Source organism: Drosophila albomicans, chromosome 3 (genome assembly GCF_009650485.2).
Source record: "Drosophila albomicans strain 15112-1751.03 chromosome 3, ASM965048v2, whole genome shotgun sequence".
Classification (NCBI taxonomy): Eukaryota; Metazoa; Arthropoda; class Insecta; order Diptera; family Drosophilidae; genus Drosophila; species Drosophila albomicans.
Genome location: NC_047629.2, coordinates 53456067 through 53471099, shown reverse-complemented (window position 1 = coordinate 53471099; position 15033 = coordinate 53456067). Strand labels below are relative to the sequence as shown.

General features: G+C 35.1%; 1 protein-coding gene and 1 long non-coding RNA gene across 2 annotated transcripts; both read right to left on the bottom strand.

The window, feature by feature from the left end:
- Positions 1 to 9127: 9127 nt before the first annotated feature.
- Positions 9128 to 9590, bottom strand: LOC127565569 (uncharacterized). The gene is made up of 3 exons (XR_007954903.1): positions 9416 to 9590; positions 9279 to 9358; positions 9128 to 9190 (listed from the first exon to the last, which is right to left on the bottom strand). It is a non-coding gene; the product is annotated as an uncharacterized LOC127565569 (long non-coding RNA).
- A 1981-nt stretch (positions 9591 to 11571) lies between these two features.
- LOC117568501 (actin-binding Rho-activating protein) lies at positions 11572 to 12645 on the bottom strand. The gene is made up of 3 exons (XM_034249193.2): positions 12522 to 12645; positions 12175 to 12465; positions 11572 to 12116 (listed from the first exon to the last, which is right to left on the bottom strand). The coding sequence occupies exons 1-3, from the start codon at positions 12543 to 12545 to the stop codon at positions 11892 to 11894; spliced, it is 540 nt and encodes a 179-aa protein (XP_034105084.1). The 5' UTR covers positions 12546 to 12645; the 3' UTR covers positions 11572 to 11891.
- Positions 12646 to 15033: the final 2388 nt, after the last annotated feature.

The window sequence follows — 15033 nt, the reverse complement described above, 5'->3', positions numbered from 1 at the left end:
GCTAAGCTTAAGCTTAGAGTAGCCTTTCGACCTAAGCTCTGCATTCAAATTCCAATTTAAATGCTTCCAAAAAATATATTTTCAATGTTTCTAAACCAGGATAAGTGAGTGTGAATTGCACGCAAATGTGGTATTAAAATTTATTTGTCAATTTCAACAAAAACAATATCTGCAGCACTAAATTTCTAAAGTATCAGATGTCAGTTTTATTTACTTAAGAGAGGATTAAGTTTGGCATCTGCAAATAAATTTTATTCACATTTGATTGCAGTTTTCTTAGAATAAAATATTATCGGCCTATAATAAATTTGTTTTGCTTTAAACTGAATTGATTCTTAATATTTAATCAAATGAAATAAATCATTGTTTTGCTTTAAATTTCATTGCTTTTCAATATTTAATGAAATCATATAAATCACTTTATATTTTCTAATTGGCAATATCATAAAAATAAGTACTGGACATTAAATCGCATTGAAAATAAATAATAAATAACAGCTGAACATTTTCTCATCTGCATTAAAGTTGCTTAAATGTTTACATGATTTCAGTTGAATGCGCCTCAGGCTATTTACCTTTCCTTTACATATTTTAAATAACAAGCCGCGTTGTTTTCTCATATTTCCTTTTTTTATTATTACTCATACTTGCAATAGACAAAAGACGAATGCAAAAAAAAAACAAAATTAAAGCAAATCACTCAAAGTGAATGAGAGAAAGAGATTCTTGTTTTGCAAAGAAATTTAATTATATTTGTGGTGCGTGCTGAGTTTAAATGGTTTATAGCTTTGTACCTTGATTCGATTTAGAATTCAAGGCATAAGGATAAACACATTGCGTATGCAAATGCTTATTGGCAATGATAATCTCAAGAACTTTCATTTTGGCATTCAACAACATCGTAAAAAGTCACTTGACATTTTTCTCTGTGTTGTGTTGTGTTGTTCAAAGAAACATTTTTATGTCGTTCTTCATAAATTGTGAAAACAAAAAAAATACACGACATTCGAATATGCTTTTGCAGAAGTTTTAAAGTGATCTGATTTTTGGAAATTATGGCTACAGGGTATTTGGATTTGTGTATAGCATAAACATGTTCCACGTTTTTTTTTTAATAGGCTTATTACGATTTTATTCAGTTACCTTGGGGGAAAATTTAATTTACAACGTGTACAACTGTCTCCTTATCTCAGAATCTCAGAATCTCTGACGTTCTTCGTGTATTCCGAGTATGCATTCCAATGGGGGGCTGCAGCTCATTTGTTGCCGTGATTACTCCCAGGCGCCTTTGCGTTGAGTCATTTGCATATTTCATACAAGAAAAATGTCAACCATCAATGCCGAGGGATGCCATCACTTAAGGCTAATTACCAGCCATGTATGGCGCGATTAAACACACGCACACTGAACAGCAACACCTTTTTTCTCACTTTGTATACGAGTATGATATTTTTTATATTCTTTAACTTGGAATTTCGAATTTCACGTTGACAGAGCTAATTTGTTGTTTTCTTTTCTTTTCTTTTCTTTTCTTATGCTCGCACTCTCTTGTTATTAACACACAACGAATAAACGTATATTTTATTTATTTATAAATTGATGTGCTGCTTCTCTTTAGAATTTCCATCTGTTTTTAATTTGCTATCAATAGTGGTATTATTGCACTTTCTTTCCACTTTCCACTTTTCCTGTTTATGCTGCTTTTGGTAAACAAACTTTTCGATAATTAAATTGAGTACTTTGATTTTATTATCATGCACTATATTTTGCATTTGTCTTGATAAACACAATCAAATATCGCACTCTCTCTCTCTCTCTCTCTCTCTTTCGATTTCTTGCACACACTTTTCTTGGCTCTCGCTCTCTCACTTTAATTGGCTCGATATTGCCATCTTGCTTGCGGCTTGGCAAGTGATATTATTATGTATATTTTTAAACACACCGCGTCATACACAAACAACACTTCGGTTCGGTTCTCCGTTTAGATGCCCTGAGGCAGGTTCACGTTGCGCACGACCACGTTGAACGCTGACAGCCAACTGCGCCGCCAAACGAATTCCGTGAGTTTTTCCCGGCTGCCGCCAATTGAATTGTTCAATTGCATTACGCATGCGCCATGTTGCCAGGCTCGCGTTGTTCGTTCGTTCGTTTTGTGCTGTTCGGCCAGCTGTTTGCATTTCATTCATAAAATTCATTTGGCGCCAGTTACTACGGTGTTGAAAGTGTTGTTGCAACATTGTTGCCCAGCCACATATACAAAGTGAAAGTGGCAAGTTGCGGTTGCATGTGCATATGCCTAGTAATTGCCCACTGGGCAATCATCTTTAATGTTTCAAATGAATATTAAATGTGTGCGCTATATGAGAGAATTTTACTTGCATTTCCACACTTTTTACTGCGAGAACTTTGCACATTTTCCCTGCTCGGAAATGCAAAGTCAACGACACTGATGGCAAAACTGAAATTGACTTTTGCTCTGCGCGTCAGACTGGGCAATTATTTTAATGCTCTCTGGGCACTTTCTTTTTGTTTATGAACGCTTTTCTAGGAAATTGTTTTAATTTCTATTTATCATTTTATTTTCGAACACTGAAAGCTAAAGCTAATAAATTATCGTTCTTGTCAATAACAGATGAGTTTACTATTTATGGTAGGGTGAAACTTTGTGCTCCCAGTAAATATATGAAACAGAATGATTCAATTCCTACCCTATGAAGAATACATATATTTTTGATCATTCTCTCCGTGTGCATGTCTGTCTATCCTTACGAACATCTACATATGTTAGATCTCAGAGACCATAATATATATTACAACTAAAGCTTCTAATTTGTGCACGCAGTTCAACTTAGTTTTAAATTTTTGCAACGTTTTGTTTGACCCTTTGTTATATGTTGTTCTCGGTAATAGTATATCAATATACCAAATATAGTTTTTGGTATATTTTTGTAACTTTTCGGTACATTCATTTTGTATATTTTTAGATAAGGTAGCCCACACTTTTGCTTTTCTTTCAAGTGGCTAGCGAGTATATCACAATCGATCTTACTCCACTGTAATTTTCTTATATGTTTTAATGTGCAATTTCTAACTATAGTATTAAACTAATATTTATCTTTAATTCCACATCATAAATAATCCTAAATCTATATCAATATATTTATATATTTTATGTAAACTTTGCTATTGGTTTATTGGCTTTTCGATATGTTTTTGTCAGTTTCCTGCCAACTGTCAATATGCAAAATGTGAACTTCTAAAACTTGCATACATATCTTTTGGAAATTTTCCAGCTAAGTTTCACTCTTCCCCTTTGTGCTATAATAAATTCAGTTGAGCCAGCGTCAAAGTCAAATATGTTGCCACCTTTTTTGGGGGCAAGTAGCAGCTGTCGAAGCCAAAAAGAGAAAAGCCTAAACTCCTTTGGCGTCAGCAGGAGCTAAGCCCAATATATATGTTTGCTGAAATTCAATTGAAGCTGCTTTTGACGCATTTGATTATTAATTCTTGCCTTCATCGTTTTCTTTTACTTCATTCTCTCTTTTGATTTCGCTTGGGTTTTCCGCACACGCTTCGCGTGAAAAGCCATAGTAAAGAAATGCCGCAAAAAAAATGGAGATGAAAAAGCGTGAATATTAAAAGTTCAGGCTGACGACAAAAGCTGGTCACAGCAGCGGATTTTTCGGATTTTATACTCTGTAAAAGAAAAGAAAGGCAGAGCATATTTATTGTGTTTGCAGCGTATTTGGTAGTCGAGCGAACCTTTTGGCATTGCTCCCACTTATTTTGGTTGTCATTATGCGGTATTTTCTTGCAAGAAAATGTGGGAAAAATAGCTAAGCAAGAACTATATGTTATGTTTTAAATATATATGTTTTTATTATTTGTTGGATACGCGTGCGGGACCAAGTGGCGCCTCTTTGGCTGAGCTGTCAGGCATCTTGGCTCTGCATGGTTTTATGTTTAGCTGAAACAACAAACTTGAAGTGCTTTTTGTTGCTTAGCCGCTTTCTCTGCTCTTTGTTCGATGGGGTTTACGAGCACATCTCACATACGAGTGGAATAACAATATCGGGATTGTTGCACGATGACGAAGTGCGCAGCGTACGAGTATGCGAAATACTATTTTTATATAGTCAAGTCATTGCCAGCTGACATTGCTTCAGACTAATTTCATTAAAGTTGCCCAATTTTTTGTTTGGTATTAGAAAGCTGAGGGGAATTTCGAGTTCGTTTAGTCGACGGGGTATCAATAAAACAGTATCATCGCAGGACCAATCAAGAAGTGACAATTACACAGCTCTGTCAGGAAGTCAGGCCACCCATTGGTTTGGGGATTTATTGGCAACTGACCGCAGACCGAAAACTTAATACGCATTCAGTGGCTGGGAGATTTACGCTCGACTCTTTCGGCGTGCCACGACTGATAAACTAAACTATCCGAACATTCCCCTTTACCCTCTCCCCTCTCTGTGGCAGCTGCCAACTGCCAGCTGTTTGTCCTCGTCCAACAAAAAGTAGTAAAGCGAACATGAAAATTGACTTAAAACCAAATGCAGACGACGCGATGGCTGAGTGAAAGCGTCTCTGCTGCTGCATCTGCAGCATGCAAGTCGCGACAGTTTACTGAAGCTATCATTTATTTTTTCCTGTTTCCCCCTATTTACCAAAATCTGCACAAAAAGCAATTGTGCTTTTGGCCCAGAGATGTGTGCGTTGCCAAGTCTCGTGTATTTTTAGGGCAAGCCAAAAGTCGAGAGGAGATGCAATGGCAGTAGAAATTACAATCTAAGGACAATGCGAGTTATGCATGTGGCTGACAAGTGTCATAACAATATGAGAGCCAAGATGGATGAATTCCGAATCGGTTTAGATTGAAATGCACTTTAAGAAATGTTGAATAACTTTCATTTTCGAAAATTTAAATTAAGTAAGAAATATTATGAAATTTATGAAGAGAGTATAAAACTTACTTCAGTGGCATATTTCTTATAAAATAACTTTTATTTTCGAAAATTTAAATTATGTAAGAGATTTATGAAATTTATGAAGAGAATGTCTAAAACTTATTTCAGTGACACATTTCTGAAACAAAAAACTATAAATATATAAACGATAAGAGATAGAGCTATAATTTTTCGACAGTACTTGTAATGTCGAACTTTGATAAAGAAAATAATAACTATATTATGATTCCAAAAAATTTGGTTGTCATCTGACAAAAAATTAGTTATTTATGAATTACTTTTGTATAGGGAAAAACGCTTACTTTCTACAGGTCTTCGTTGCTTTTAATGATGATAAATTTTGTAATATATAGTATATATTGAATGTAGTCCTATATAATTATAAATTATTACTGCAATATTTTGCTTTTACTCAAAATCTTACAGCTTTCATACTTGTTTTTTAATATTTTTGAATTTATGTAGTCGTTGCTAAGCTTCTCAAATTTGATTACAAAAATAATTAAAATGTTATAATTTCACAATTTTCATTTTAAATTACACAAATCTTACAGTTTTCTTACTTGTTTTTTAATATTTTTGAATTGTTTGCTAAGCTTCTCAAATATATTTTAAATATTTTTATTATATAATATAATAAATGTATTTGATGCTTAATTTTTTTGTAGAATCATTTTACTATACAATATTACAAGTGTTTGACTTGATGTCCATGAAAATAATGTGGAAAATTGATTTAAATTAATATGCATTTCTGAAACCAAAAAAAAAAAAATACTTTTATGATATTGTAAAATTATTAAACTCTACACAGTAAATGTAAATAATAATGAAAATTTAACAATTTGCCATTTAATTTAATTAATTTCTTTAAAATTTCATTTTTGAATTAATTTATGTAAGTGTAATGAAAATCTTGATAATTCCTTTCTTAAATAGATGTTTCAATTTGTGTAGCTGTTATTTCATCTACTCAAATTGATGAAATCTTTACTTCTATAACAAATTATTGAATTATGTATCTTAATTTTGCTCAGTGCACACGTGTGTCGGAGTTATACATCGTTGCTGACACGTAATTCAAAAATTGATTAATCGCAGCAGGTGAAATACGCAAACGAACTCAATTTATTAGAGCTTGAAAGACAATGGCAAAACTGAGATGAAAGTAATATTTCATTGCATTGTATTACTATTTGGAGATTAAGAACCTAAATCAACTAAACTGAACAGAACTCAACAATAATGTAGCAAGTGGAGAATGATGGAACTGTTGAAATTATAGTTTACAGATCCTTTAAGTTCCGGCCCAGCTGTCTGGGCGATTGTTGTGCGATTTGCCAAGTGCTCCATCATTGTTGTCGTCGTCGTCGTCGTCGTCATCGTCGTCGTCGTCGGTGACCTTTCCACTTGGCCAACTTGTGTGTCTAGGGAACATTTGAAATAACCATTCATAGCACTAGTTATAAACAAGAAGTAGGAGAAGAAGAAGAGAGCTTGGCATGTGTAGAACAACTTTAGTTGGGGGACAATTGAGAACCATAAAGAATAACAGAATCTCTCATAAGTAACGTTCTATGTGATAAATCGTGGGAGTCATGTCTGCAGATAATGGCCAGATGTGAATGGAGTCTACGTCATTTGGCATTGGCGTCTGTAAACTTTTGGCTCGCTCTTTTACGAGTATGAGTAGTTGTTGTTGCTGTTGTTGCTGGCGTTGTTGTTGTGCCACATTTCTAGCCATTAACACAAATATGCACAAATGGATAAATATAAATAACCAGCTCTAAATACAAATATAATTTTTATGTTTATTGCTTCGATGTGCAAATGCTGAAAATTCTAATGAGCCAGATCCAAAAACAATCATCGCCTTCGTCTTCGCCTTCGCCTTGACCCAGCTACAACTACTTAATGTCCATTCCATTGTCACATTCATGTGGCTTGTGGCTTGTGTCTTGCTTATCTGTGTTGTGTTTTATGAGGTTGATGCGTTGCGCTTTGTTTCAGCCATTGTTCGACCTTTTGTGGAGCTAATCAAAAACAGCTTATCACCTTGTTGTTGGCAAATCCTTTGAGACGGTAACCAAACAACAACTGAGCACTCGCTTTCGCTCTCTCTCTCTCTCTCTCTCTCTCTCTCTCTGACAGCGACGGAAACGGAAGCGCGCATTCTGTGCACCGTGTGCTCAGTTTACTTACTTTGACGAGCGACACCAAAGTGTGCTTCGTTGGTTCGTTGGTTCGTTGGCTGACTTGGCCATAAATCAGCCAACACTTTTGACGGCAACTTAAGCCAGGCAACTGCCCTGGCTATGATTACTCGACTTACTCGCTCCACGTTGCAGTTCGCTTCTTGTCCAATATTAAAGGCAAACGAAATTGTTATGAATTATGTACGGGAAATTTGTTAAACACAACGAGGAAAACAACTTCTTTGCACTCGCGTTATTGATAAGCTTCAACTATGTAGTAAACAGTCTAAATGGATGGCGATTATAATAAACAAGCTTTGCGCTAAAGTTTGTTGTTTTCATGTATAAAAATAGTTTGCTTCAGTTCTTTGATGTAAGCGGATGTTATTGCGAATGCAATGTCTTACTTTTAGTTAAAAATAACTACAGAAAGCTTTTTGGATTTAAATTCAACATATTTATATAATGATCTATAATTAGTTTTCAGAAATTGGTTTCTTTACAGCTAGTAGACACTCAAAGCTGTATGAATTTGATTTTATATTATTTTAAAAAGACTTTTAGTAAGTTCGCTCTTAGTGGCCACAGAATGAAAAGTAGCTTGGTACTTATCAACCGTAATGAATTATTGGAAATACATATAATAAAGATATCAAATAACAAGAGTAATTTTGAAGCTGAAGCCGAATTTTGGTACAGTGAATATCGATCGGATAAAAATTATAGATGTTATTTAGAATATACTTTTCTACTTGTATTTTCTATTTCTAATCAAATGTAATGAATATATTCATATACCTATTCATATATCCTTTCAGTAACCTAAAATTGATTTCTTATTTATTTTTGCTAGTACTTAATTATTATTTTTCAACTGTAAAGCTATTTGAATTTTATTTTTTATTTTTTTCTAAAGCTCCTTTTATTAGTTACCACAGAACGAAGTTATACAAAAAGAACGAAGTTATCTTAAAGCTATCTCCATTTGTTTAATTATTGTTTCTCCATTCTGCATTTTAATTATTTTGTTTTCATTTCATTCAAAGCACAAAGCTTAATGTAATGAATCGAAATACACAATCTTTTGGAATTTGATTTTATATGTTTTTTTTCATAATCTTTCATAATTAGTTGCCAAAGAATGAACATTTTGACAATGTGTTGACTTTTTGGAAATAACCACAATGTTATTAGCGTCTTATTTTTATTATAAAAACCACCCATAAATATATGTCTGCATTTATGCACAAATATAATAGAATACTTTTTCAATACATTTGACATTTTCATTAAATTTGCTCAATGAAATTCAAAGCGACATAAATATACACTAAATATTTTATATATTTAACTGTTCAATAACTTTCTATTGTTAAATTTTTAAAGAACTTTGAATAGTTAAAGCAGAAATTATCGTAAAACGTTTTGATACAGACTGTAACCAATTTAACCCCATTAAGTGTGTTTACCAACATTCATGTCAACATCTCTTTCATTGCCTAAACAACTTTCGAAAATTTGTCTAGTATTTGGTAAACTGCATTTTTGGCCATAAATAATAAATGGCCTTTGGTCGACGACAAGCACAAGTGAATAGTAAATAAGCCCAACTCACAGCTAAATCTAGGGAGGGAATCAATAATTTATATGCATGTTCCGGGCCATATGTTTGTGAATTTATAAGCTAAAATATGCACGAAAAATAAATAAAGTTTTTCGTTGAACTCTCTCTTCGCTATGCAATGGCAAAAAGCACAAGTCAAAAAGTTAAACACAGACAGAGAAAACCAGGTTCTAGACCAAATGGCATATGTTTTTGCTGTTCCATTTTTATTGTTGTTTACCTTTGTGGGTGTATTTGTGTGTGTGAGTGTGTGTGAGCATAACTGTTCTAGTAGAGCTGTGATTTAGTCGCCACGCCAGGGGATCAATGGAAGCCATCAGAGAACACATACACAGAGACGCCACAAAAAGGCGGACGACAACAATTTTCGAGCTGAGCAATCAGCGTCTGCAGTATTTCAGCACCTACATAACAAAAGAGGGAGATAGCATACAGTAGAAAGAGAGAGTGAGACATTGTCGAGTGGGCCTTGACTGTGCATTTGGCCATCACCTAGAAGTTGGCTGGCGAAAAATGCTAAGCGGAAGTTGAGCCCAACGATCCGTGTCCTGGCATTTGCATAAAAAATTCCACTACGGAAACATGTTTATACTCAATGAAAATAGGAATAGGAATTTCTACCCACATACCCATCATAATTATGTGACTGCCAAATCGATGAGGAACTCCCTGCAATTATCTAAACACGTCTCCTATATATAGTATAGACATCCCGAATGACTTGCCTGCTGTCAGTCAACTGTAATGATGCTCGCATTTTAAAGTCAAACACAGAGAGAAAAAATATAGATTGAAAAAATCTCAATTTAACATTTGGCTTCATGGTTTAAGATTTTTCCATTCTTGAAACAAGATTATAATCTTCAATTGTGATTGCTTCATCTTCCTATTCGAGTCATAATCAATCTATAATCAATCTAGAATGTTTCATCTTTTCATTTCTCCCTTCTTTCAACACGATTATAATCTTGAATTTCTAGATCGGGCAATCTAGATTTTTAGTAGATTTTCGATGTTGACCTTAAGAATATACCTTCTTGGTTCAATTTTGATATACAAATAATATTGATTCCAAATTTTATTCTTGATTTTAGCAAGTTTTTTCTTTCTGTGTACGTACGTAGGTGCCAAAGAGCACACACACATATAAAATAAGAGCAGACAATACCCAAATTCGCAGTACGCATTACACGTAAATTATGCATGCTACATGTTGAATTGGGCGTACACAATGTCTGTCTGTCTGTCCGTCTGTCCGTCTGTCTGTCTGTCTTCTGTTTTTTGTGCCCTCTTCTGTCTGCGACGAGCCGAGTTAAATTTACCTCCATAAATGTGAAAGCACTCGCGTGGGCCACAAAAATTACCATGGCTAGAGGTGGGTGGGGAAGGGAGTAGAGGGGAGGGGAGACACTCTTGGGGTGGCCAGATTCTGAGCAGCATGTCGTAAAATCAAATCAACGGTACATTAGTCGCGCAGGCACGCCCAAAAGTCGCAGCGGGGCGCACAGTGGATCCAAACAAGTCAAAACATTAAACTAAACAGGTGCCACTTGAATTTCGGTGGGAATATATCACTGCGTATATAATTTAAAAGCGTAAGAAAAGTTAAAAGAAAGAAAACAAAGATTTAACCTTTACCCTTAAACCTTTTTTTCAATTAAAATAATTATTTTACTAAAAGAGTTGTTGAGAATATTAGATGAGTTGAAAGCCTTGAACGTAGTTGCATTGTAAGTGACGTAAGAACAATTGCTGGGAAAAGAAAAGTTTAGGGCATTTTTCTATATTTTAAAATTTAAAGAAAAAGTGCAAGAACATGCTAACAACAAAATTTAACAGCTTAGCTTAGCTTTGTATTTATAGTATATTAAATGTAATTCCTTTAATATTAATAATTTGTGTAGGGTTCTAATAAACTTAGCTGTCTGTTTTAGTTTTCTATACGTGACTATTGCTATTACTAAATTCATATTTCGAATATGTTTTTACTTCTTTCTAGCAATGTTTTAAGTAAATATACTGAAAAATAGTTCTAAGATACAGATTTTGGTCTTAGTACATAGAACTTTGGTCTAAAAGAACATGAAAATCTTAAAGCTAGAAAACACACCTTGACTTCAAAAACATTTCATATAAGACCCAATTTTTAATTAATAAGAGGAAAAATATTTTCTTGTTCTAAGACAAAAAATCTTATAAGATAAATAAATATTACATTATATATATATTTTCTCCATAATTTTATTAGCGCATCCAGTTCTATGTTAATCACTCTACTTACGAAATATTTATCATCCGATTCAAACAGAATTTGATCCCAGGACGGACTCTCCTCTCCTCGACTATCTAAGCTAAGAACGAAATTTTTTTTTGTGTAGAATATATATTGTAGATACATTTTGTAATGGCTTTTATACTTAAAAATTAAGGCTGTATATTATTTCTATGCCACTGAATTTCTTGTGTAAATCATTTTAGATTTAATTTCGCATCTGCCCTTTCTGACCACTGTGCGCAATGCATGAACAACAGGCCTAATGACTTACGAGCTGATGACGACATACATATGTACGTATAGTATATAGTACTACACCCCGTATGGTAAATATGAGGTACGCATACAAGAAGTAATTTGGCAACTGTGTGACATGGTGTGTTACTTTGAAGTCGTCTGTCGACTGTCGCTTGTCTTGGCGTGTTGGCAGCTCAGGCTCAAGCTAAAGCTGAAGCTGAGACTCCAGCTGCTTCCGCCACACGTATTAGACACAGACTCAAGATGTTGGGTTGAAAGTTATTTATTAGCATAGGAATATATATTGCCAGCAGAATGTGATATCCTTTTTTCGGTTTGTCACTCTGACAGCCAGGTGTTTGCACTGCCATATGGAGAGACGGTGTCTGAAGCTGTTCTCTTGGCTCTCAAGAGCTGTCAAGACGACAAGCGAAAGTCTCTTGTGCTGCACGCGCTCTTCAAGCAACCGAAATTGTTAATTGAATTAACTGTAAAAGGCTTAGGATGAGGGCGAGAGCACGTGCCACTTCACTGTGAGTGTGATTTCACATCATGACATGGGTCAGCGAAGCTCATTCTCTTCAGATGCGACCTCAGGTGGCTTCGTTGTTGTCGCGCAACTCCGGATGCTCCACAGGTCGCAGGCTCTCAATCTTGTCCGCAATCTCGGCGCTCAGCTCCGCAAAGGGACGCAGCAGGCGCACGTGCTTGGCATCGTCGCGACCCTGGAACAAAGTCTCGCCATCAAAGTCAACGTACTTGTGCCTGCGCGCACACAGCAAAGTGCCCAACAGCTTGTCTGAGATGTGATTGTAGAGCTGCAAGAGAGAGTGGGTTATACCGAAGAAAGAGATTTGGCTACGGATTGAGATGCACCTCGAAGAGCTCCCCGAATTCCAGACTAATCTCCGAGCTGTCTCTTGCTTTACATTTCTCGTTGATTAGCTGGCAGAGTTGTAGAATTTCCTGCAGTGAAATCATCTGAGCCTGCAGCGCACGTTGCTGAGATAGACTACCCGGAGGCGCAGTGCCATATTGATCCTTGAGGAAGCTGCGCTTGGGCATATCCTTGACACTGCAGTGCGAAAAAGGATTGATGCTCTGCCACTGCTGATGCTGCTTCACATGCTCGTTGAACAGCATTATGCGAGAGAGCACAGTGTTGTCCTGCGAATGCGACAGCATAATAATGATAAACTGCATACTGATAACCGATGACCTACCTCGTTGTTTGTTTGCTCCGTCATATTCAGTTGACTGGGAATTTTATTACCTCATTGCAGAGACCGGAATTTATGTGTTTTGTCTAAACTGAAAAGCCTGCTATCTCGCGCCGTTTGCGCAACTGTTTTGGGCAAACAAATCAAAGTGTTATCAGCGACCGAACAGAGAGTTGACAGCAGGTCAGCAAGCGTTAAGCTGCCATTCGATAAAGTTTTGGCAATAGAAAGGTCAAAAGGTTGTCTGTCGCACAACGCATTTCAATTAATCAGTCATGCCTTAAAAACTTAAAGCCCATTGGACATGAACATGGAACAAAGAACATGGCTATGGATATGGGATATGGGAAATGCGGCGGAAACAGGCAGCAAACTAGCGCCATAAATTGTGACCCAGAATGGCGCGCAAACAGGCGGAAGTATTTGAGCTTACTGCGAAAGTAAAGCAGGAAATACAATACAAATTTCTGCCCACAGAGCTCAACCCAACCACAGAGCCCAAGCACAGCGAACCCAGAGAATTAATGAAACAAAACGGCACAAGAAGAAAAACCAAACCAGAAAAATGAAAGAACAACAGCAGCAGCAACTGACAAAAAAAAAAAATAAATAAAAGTAGAAAGGGAACGTTAACGTTGTTAAGGTTGCCGCAACTTAAATACACTTACATGTTCAAGATTTACGAAAAAGCCAACAACAAAAAAAAAAACAAAAAAAGTGAGAGAATGTGGAAAATGTCATCATTAGCGTAACTAAGCAACAAGATTAAGTGTGCGTGTCAGAGATTAGCTTAAGCTGTTGTGGATGCTGTTCAAATGGGCACAACTTGATGGCTTATAAATAGCATCTGTATCGACAATGGTTGATACTTGCAGACAACAATAAGCTGTTTAAATAGATGCGAATATAGTTATCGAAAGTGACACACTTAAGTGCATGAAAATAAATATAAAATTGACTGAAAAGTAAATGTATTGTTAAGTTAAACTATCAAAATATGTAAATGCGCAACTAGGTACGTAAAATAATCAAATAATTGCTTAAGAATAAAATTACGAAAATTCAATAATGTAAATATGTTTAGAAAAAGATAAGTACATATTTTGATATAATTTTCTTATATTACTCATCTATTTTCGAAAGTGTATAGAATATAGCTTTAAAATATTTCTAAAAGAAGAGTTAAAATGTTTAACGATATGTTTCATTTGTTATTTCTGATTTACATAGCAAATGAAACATATCGTTAAACATTTTAAATCTTCTTCAAGTAAGAAAGCTACATTCGAGTGTGCTTGATCCGTTACCCGTACAAATATACTAAAAATATACGTTAAAAATACTAACATATACCCAATGCTTTATTTTGTATATCGATATAGTACTACATTTTAAATTTACCAGATTTTCGTCCACAGCATTTTAAAGAATACCAAATTAATATACAGAAAAATAGTAAAAATATACCAAAAGCTACATTTGGCTACACAAATAAACTACTACATTAAAAATATACCATATAGTACAAAATATACCAGATTGTTATCCAAAGCAACAAAACCCATAATAAGTAGGCCATACAAAAGAATTACTTAAATGACATTTACAATTTTAATCTGATGTTTTGATATTCTTTCCTTGTCAGACATAAAATATATCTTAAATAAATAATAAAAAAAAAATGTTTCTTTTTCCAAAATTTATTAAACAAATTGAAAATATTATTAAAATAGAAAATAAATGAATTAAGCTTTCTTACTTATTCTCATTTACATAACATATGAAAATTATAGTAAAACATTTTAACTCTTCTTTTGCTTAAAATGTTTGAAAAGTAATCAATAATGCGCTTGCCTTCAATTTTCTCATTTGAGTCACATTATTTAAAATTTCATTAAGTAAATTGAAAATGTTTCTTAACACTGAAATTGCCCTTTGACATTTGAATGTCTAAAATACCCTCAACTATCCATAACCACAGCCACCTCAGTGCGCGTCAATAAATTGCTAGCCATGTTTTCCGTTTCCATTTCCGCTTGCGAAAGCAAAATGGCGGCTGCCGCGCACTAAAGTATGCAACAGCTGGCGCTTGGCTCGTAAAGCATATCATTTGTCAACCCGTCTACTGTCTGTCAAGAAGCGTGTTATGCTGACTACACACAAAACACTGGGGTTTGTTTGGCAGCAAATATTATGACTGGCGAATCAATGAAGTGAACTTTCGTTATACAGAATTTGACATTCATTTATGGCAAATTCCTCCATCAAATACTAACTGGCTATTACACACAACAAACTCTCAGCTAGGCAGCTGTCGAGCTGGCTAAAATAGTTAATACACTTTGGGTGAAAGGGCAACGGAATTGCAAAGCGTTGGAGGACAGAAACAGAGAGAGAAAGAGAGAGTTGGCGGATTTGGCGGGACAGCCAGATAAATAGAGGGAAATGGCGCCACTTCCGCTAAGCAATAAACATTAATGTGCAATTAAAGCTGGTGTCTGGCTACGTCGCAACC

Bases quoted from the DNA above. Each gene is read 5' to 3' on its own strand.
- LOC117568501 (XM_034249193.2), bottom strand. From the start codon at position 12,545: ATGACGGAGCAAACAAACAACGAG. The intron at 12,466-12,521 runs GTAGGTCATCGG...TCGCATTCGCAG, and splicing joins CGGAGCAAACAAACAACGAG to GACAACACTGTGCTCTCTCG. The intron at 12,117-12,174 runs GTGCATCTCAAT...TCTCTCTTGCAG, and splicing joins AATTCGGGGAGCTCTTCGAG to CTCTACAATCACATCTCAGA.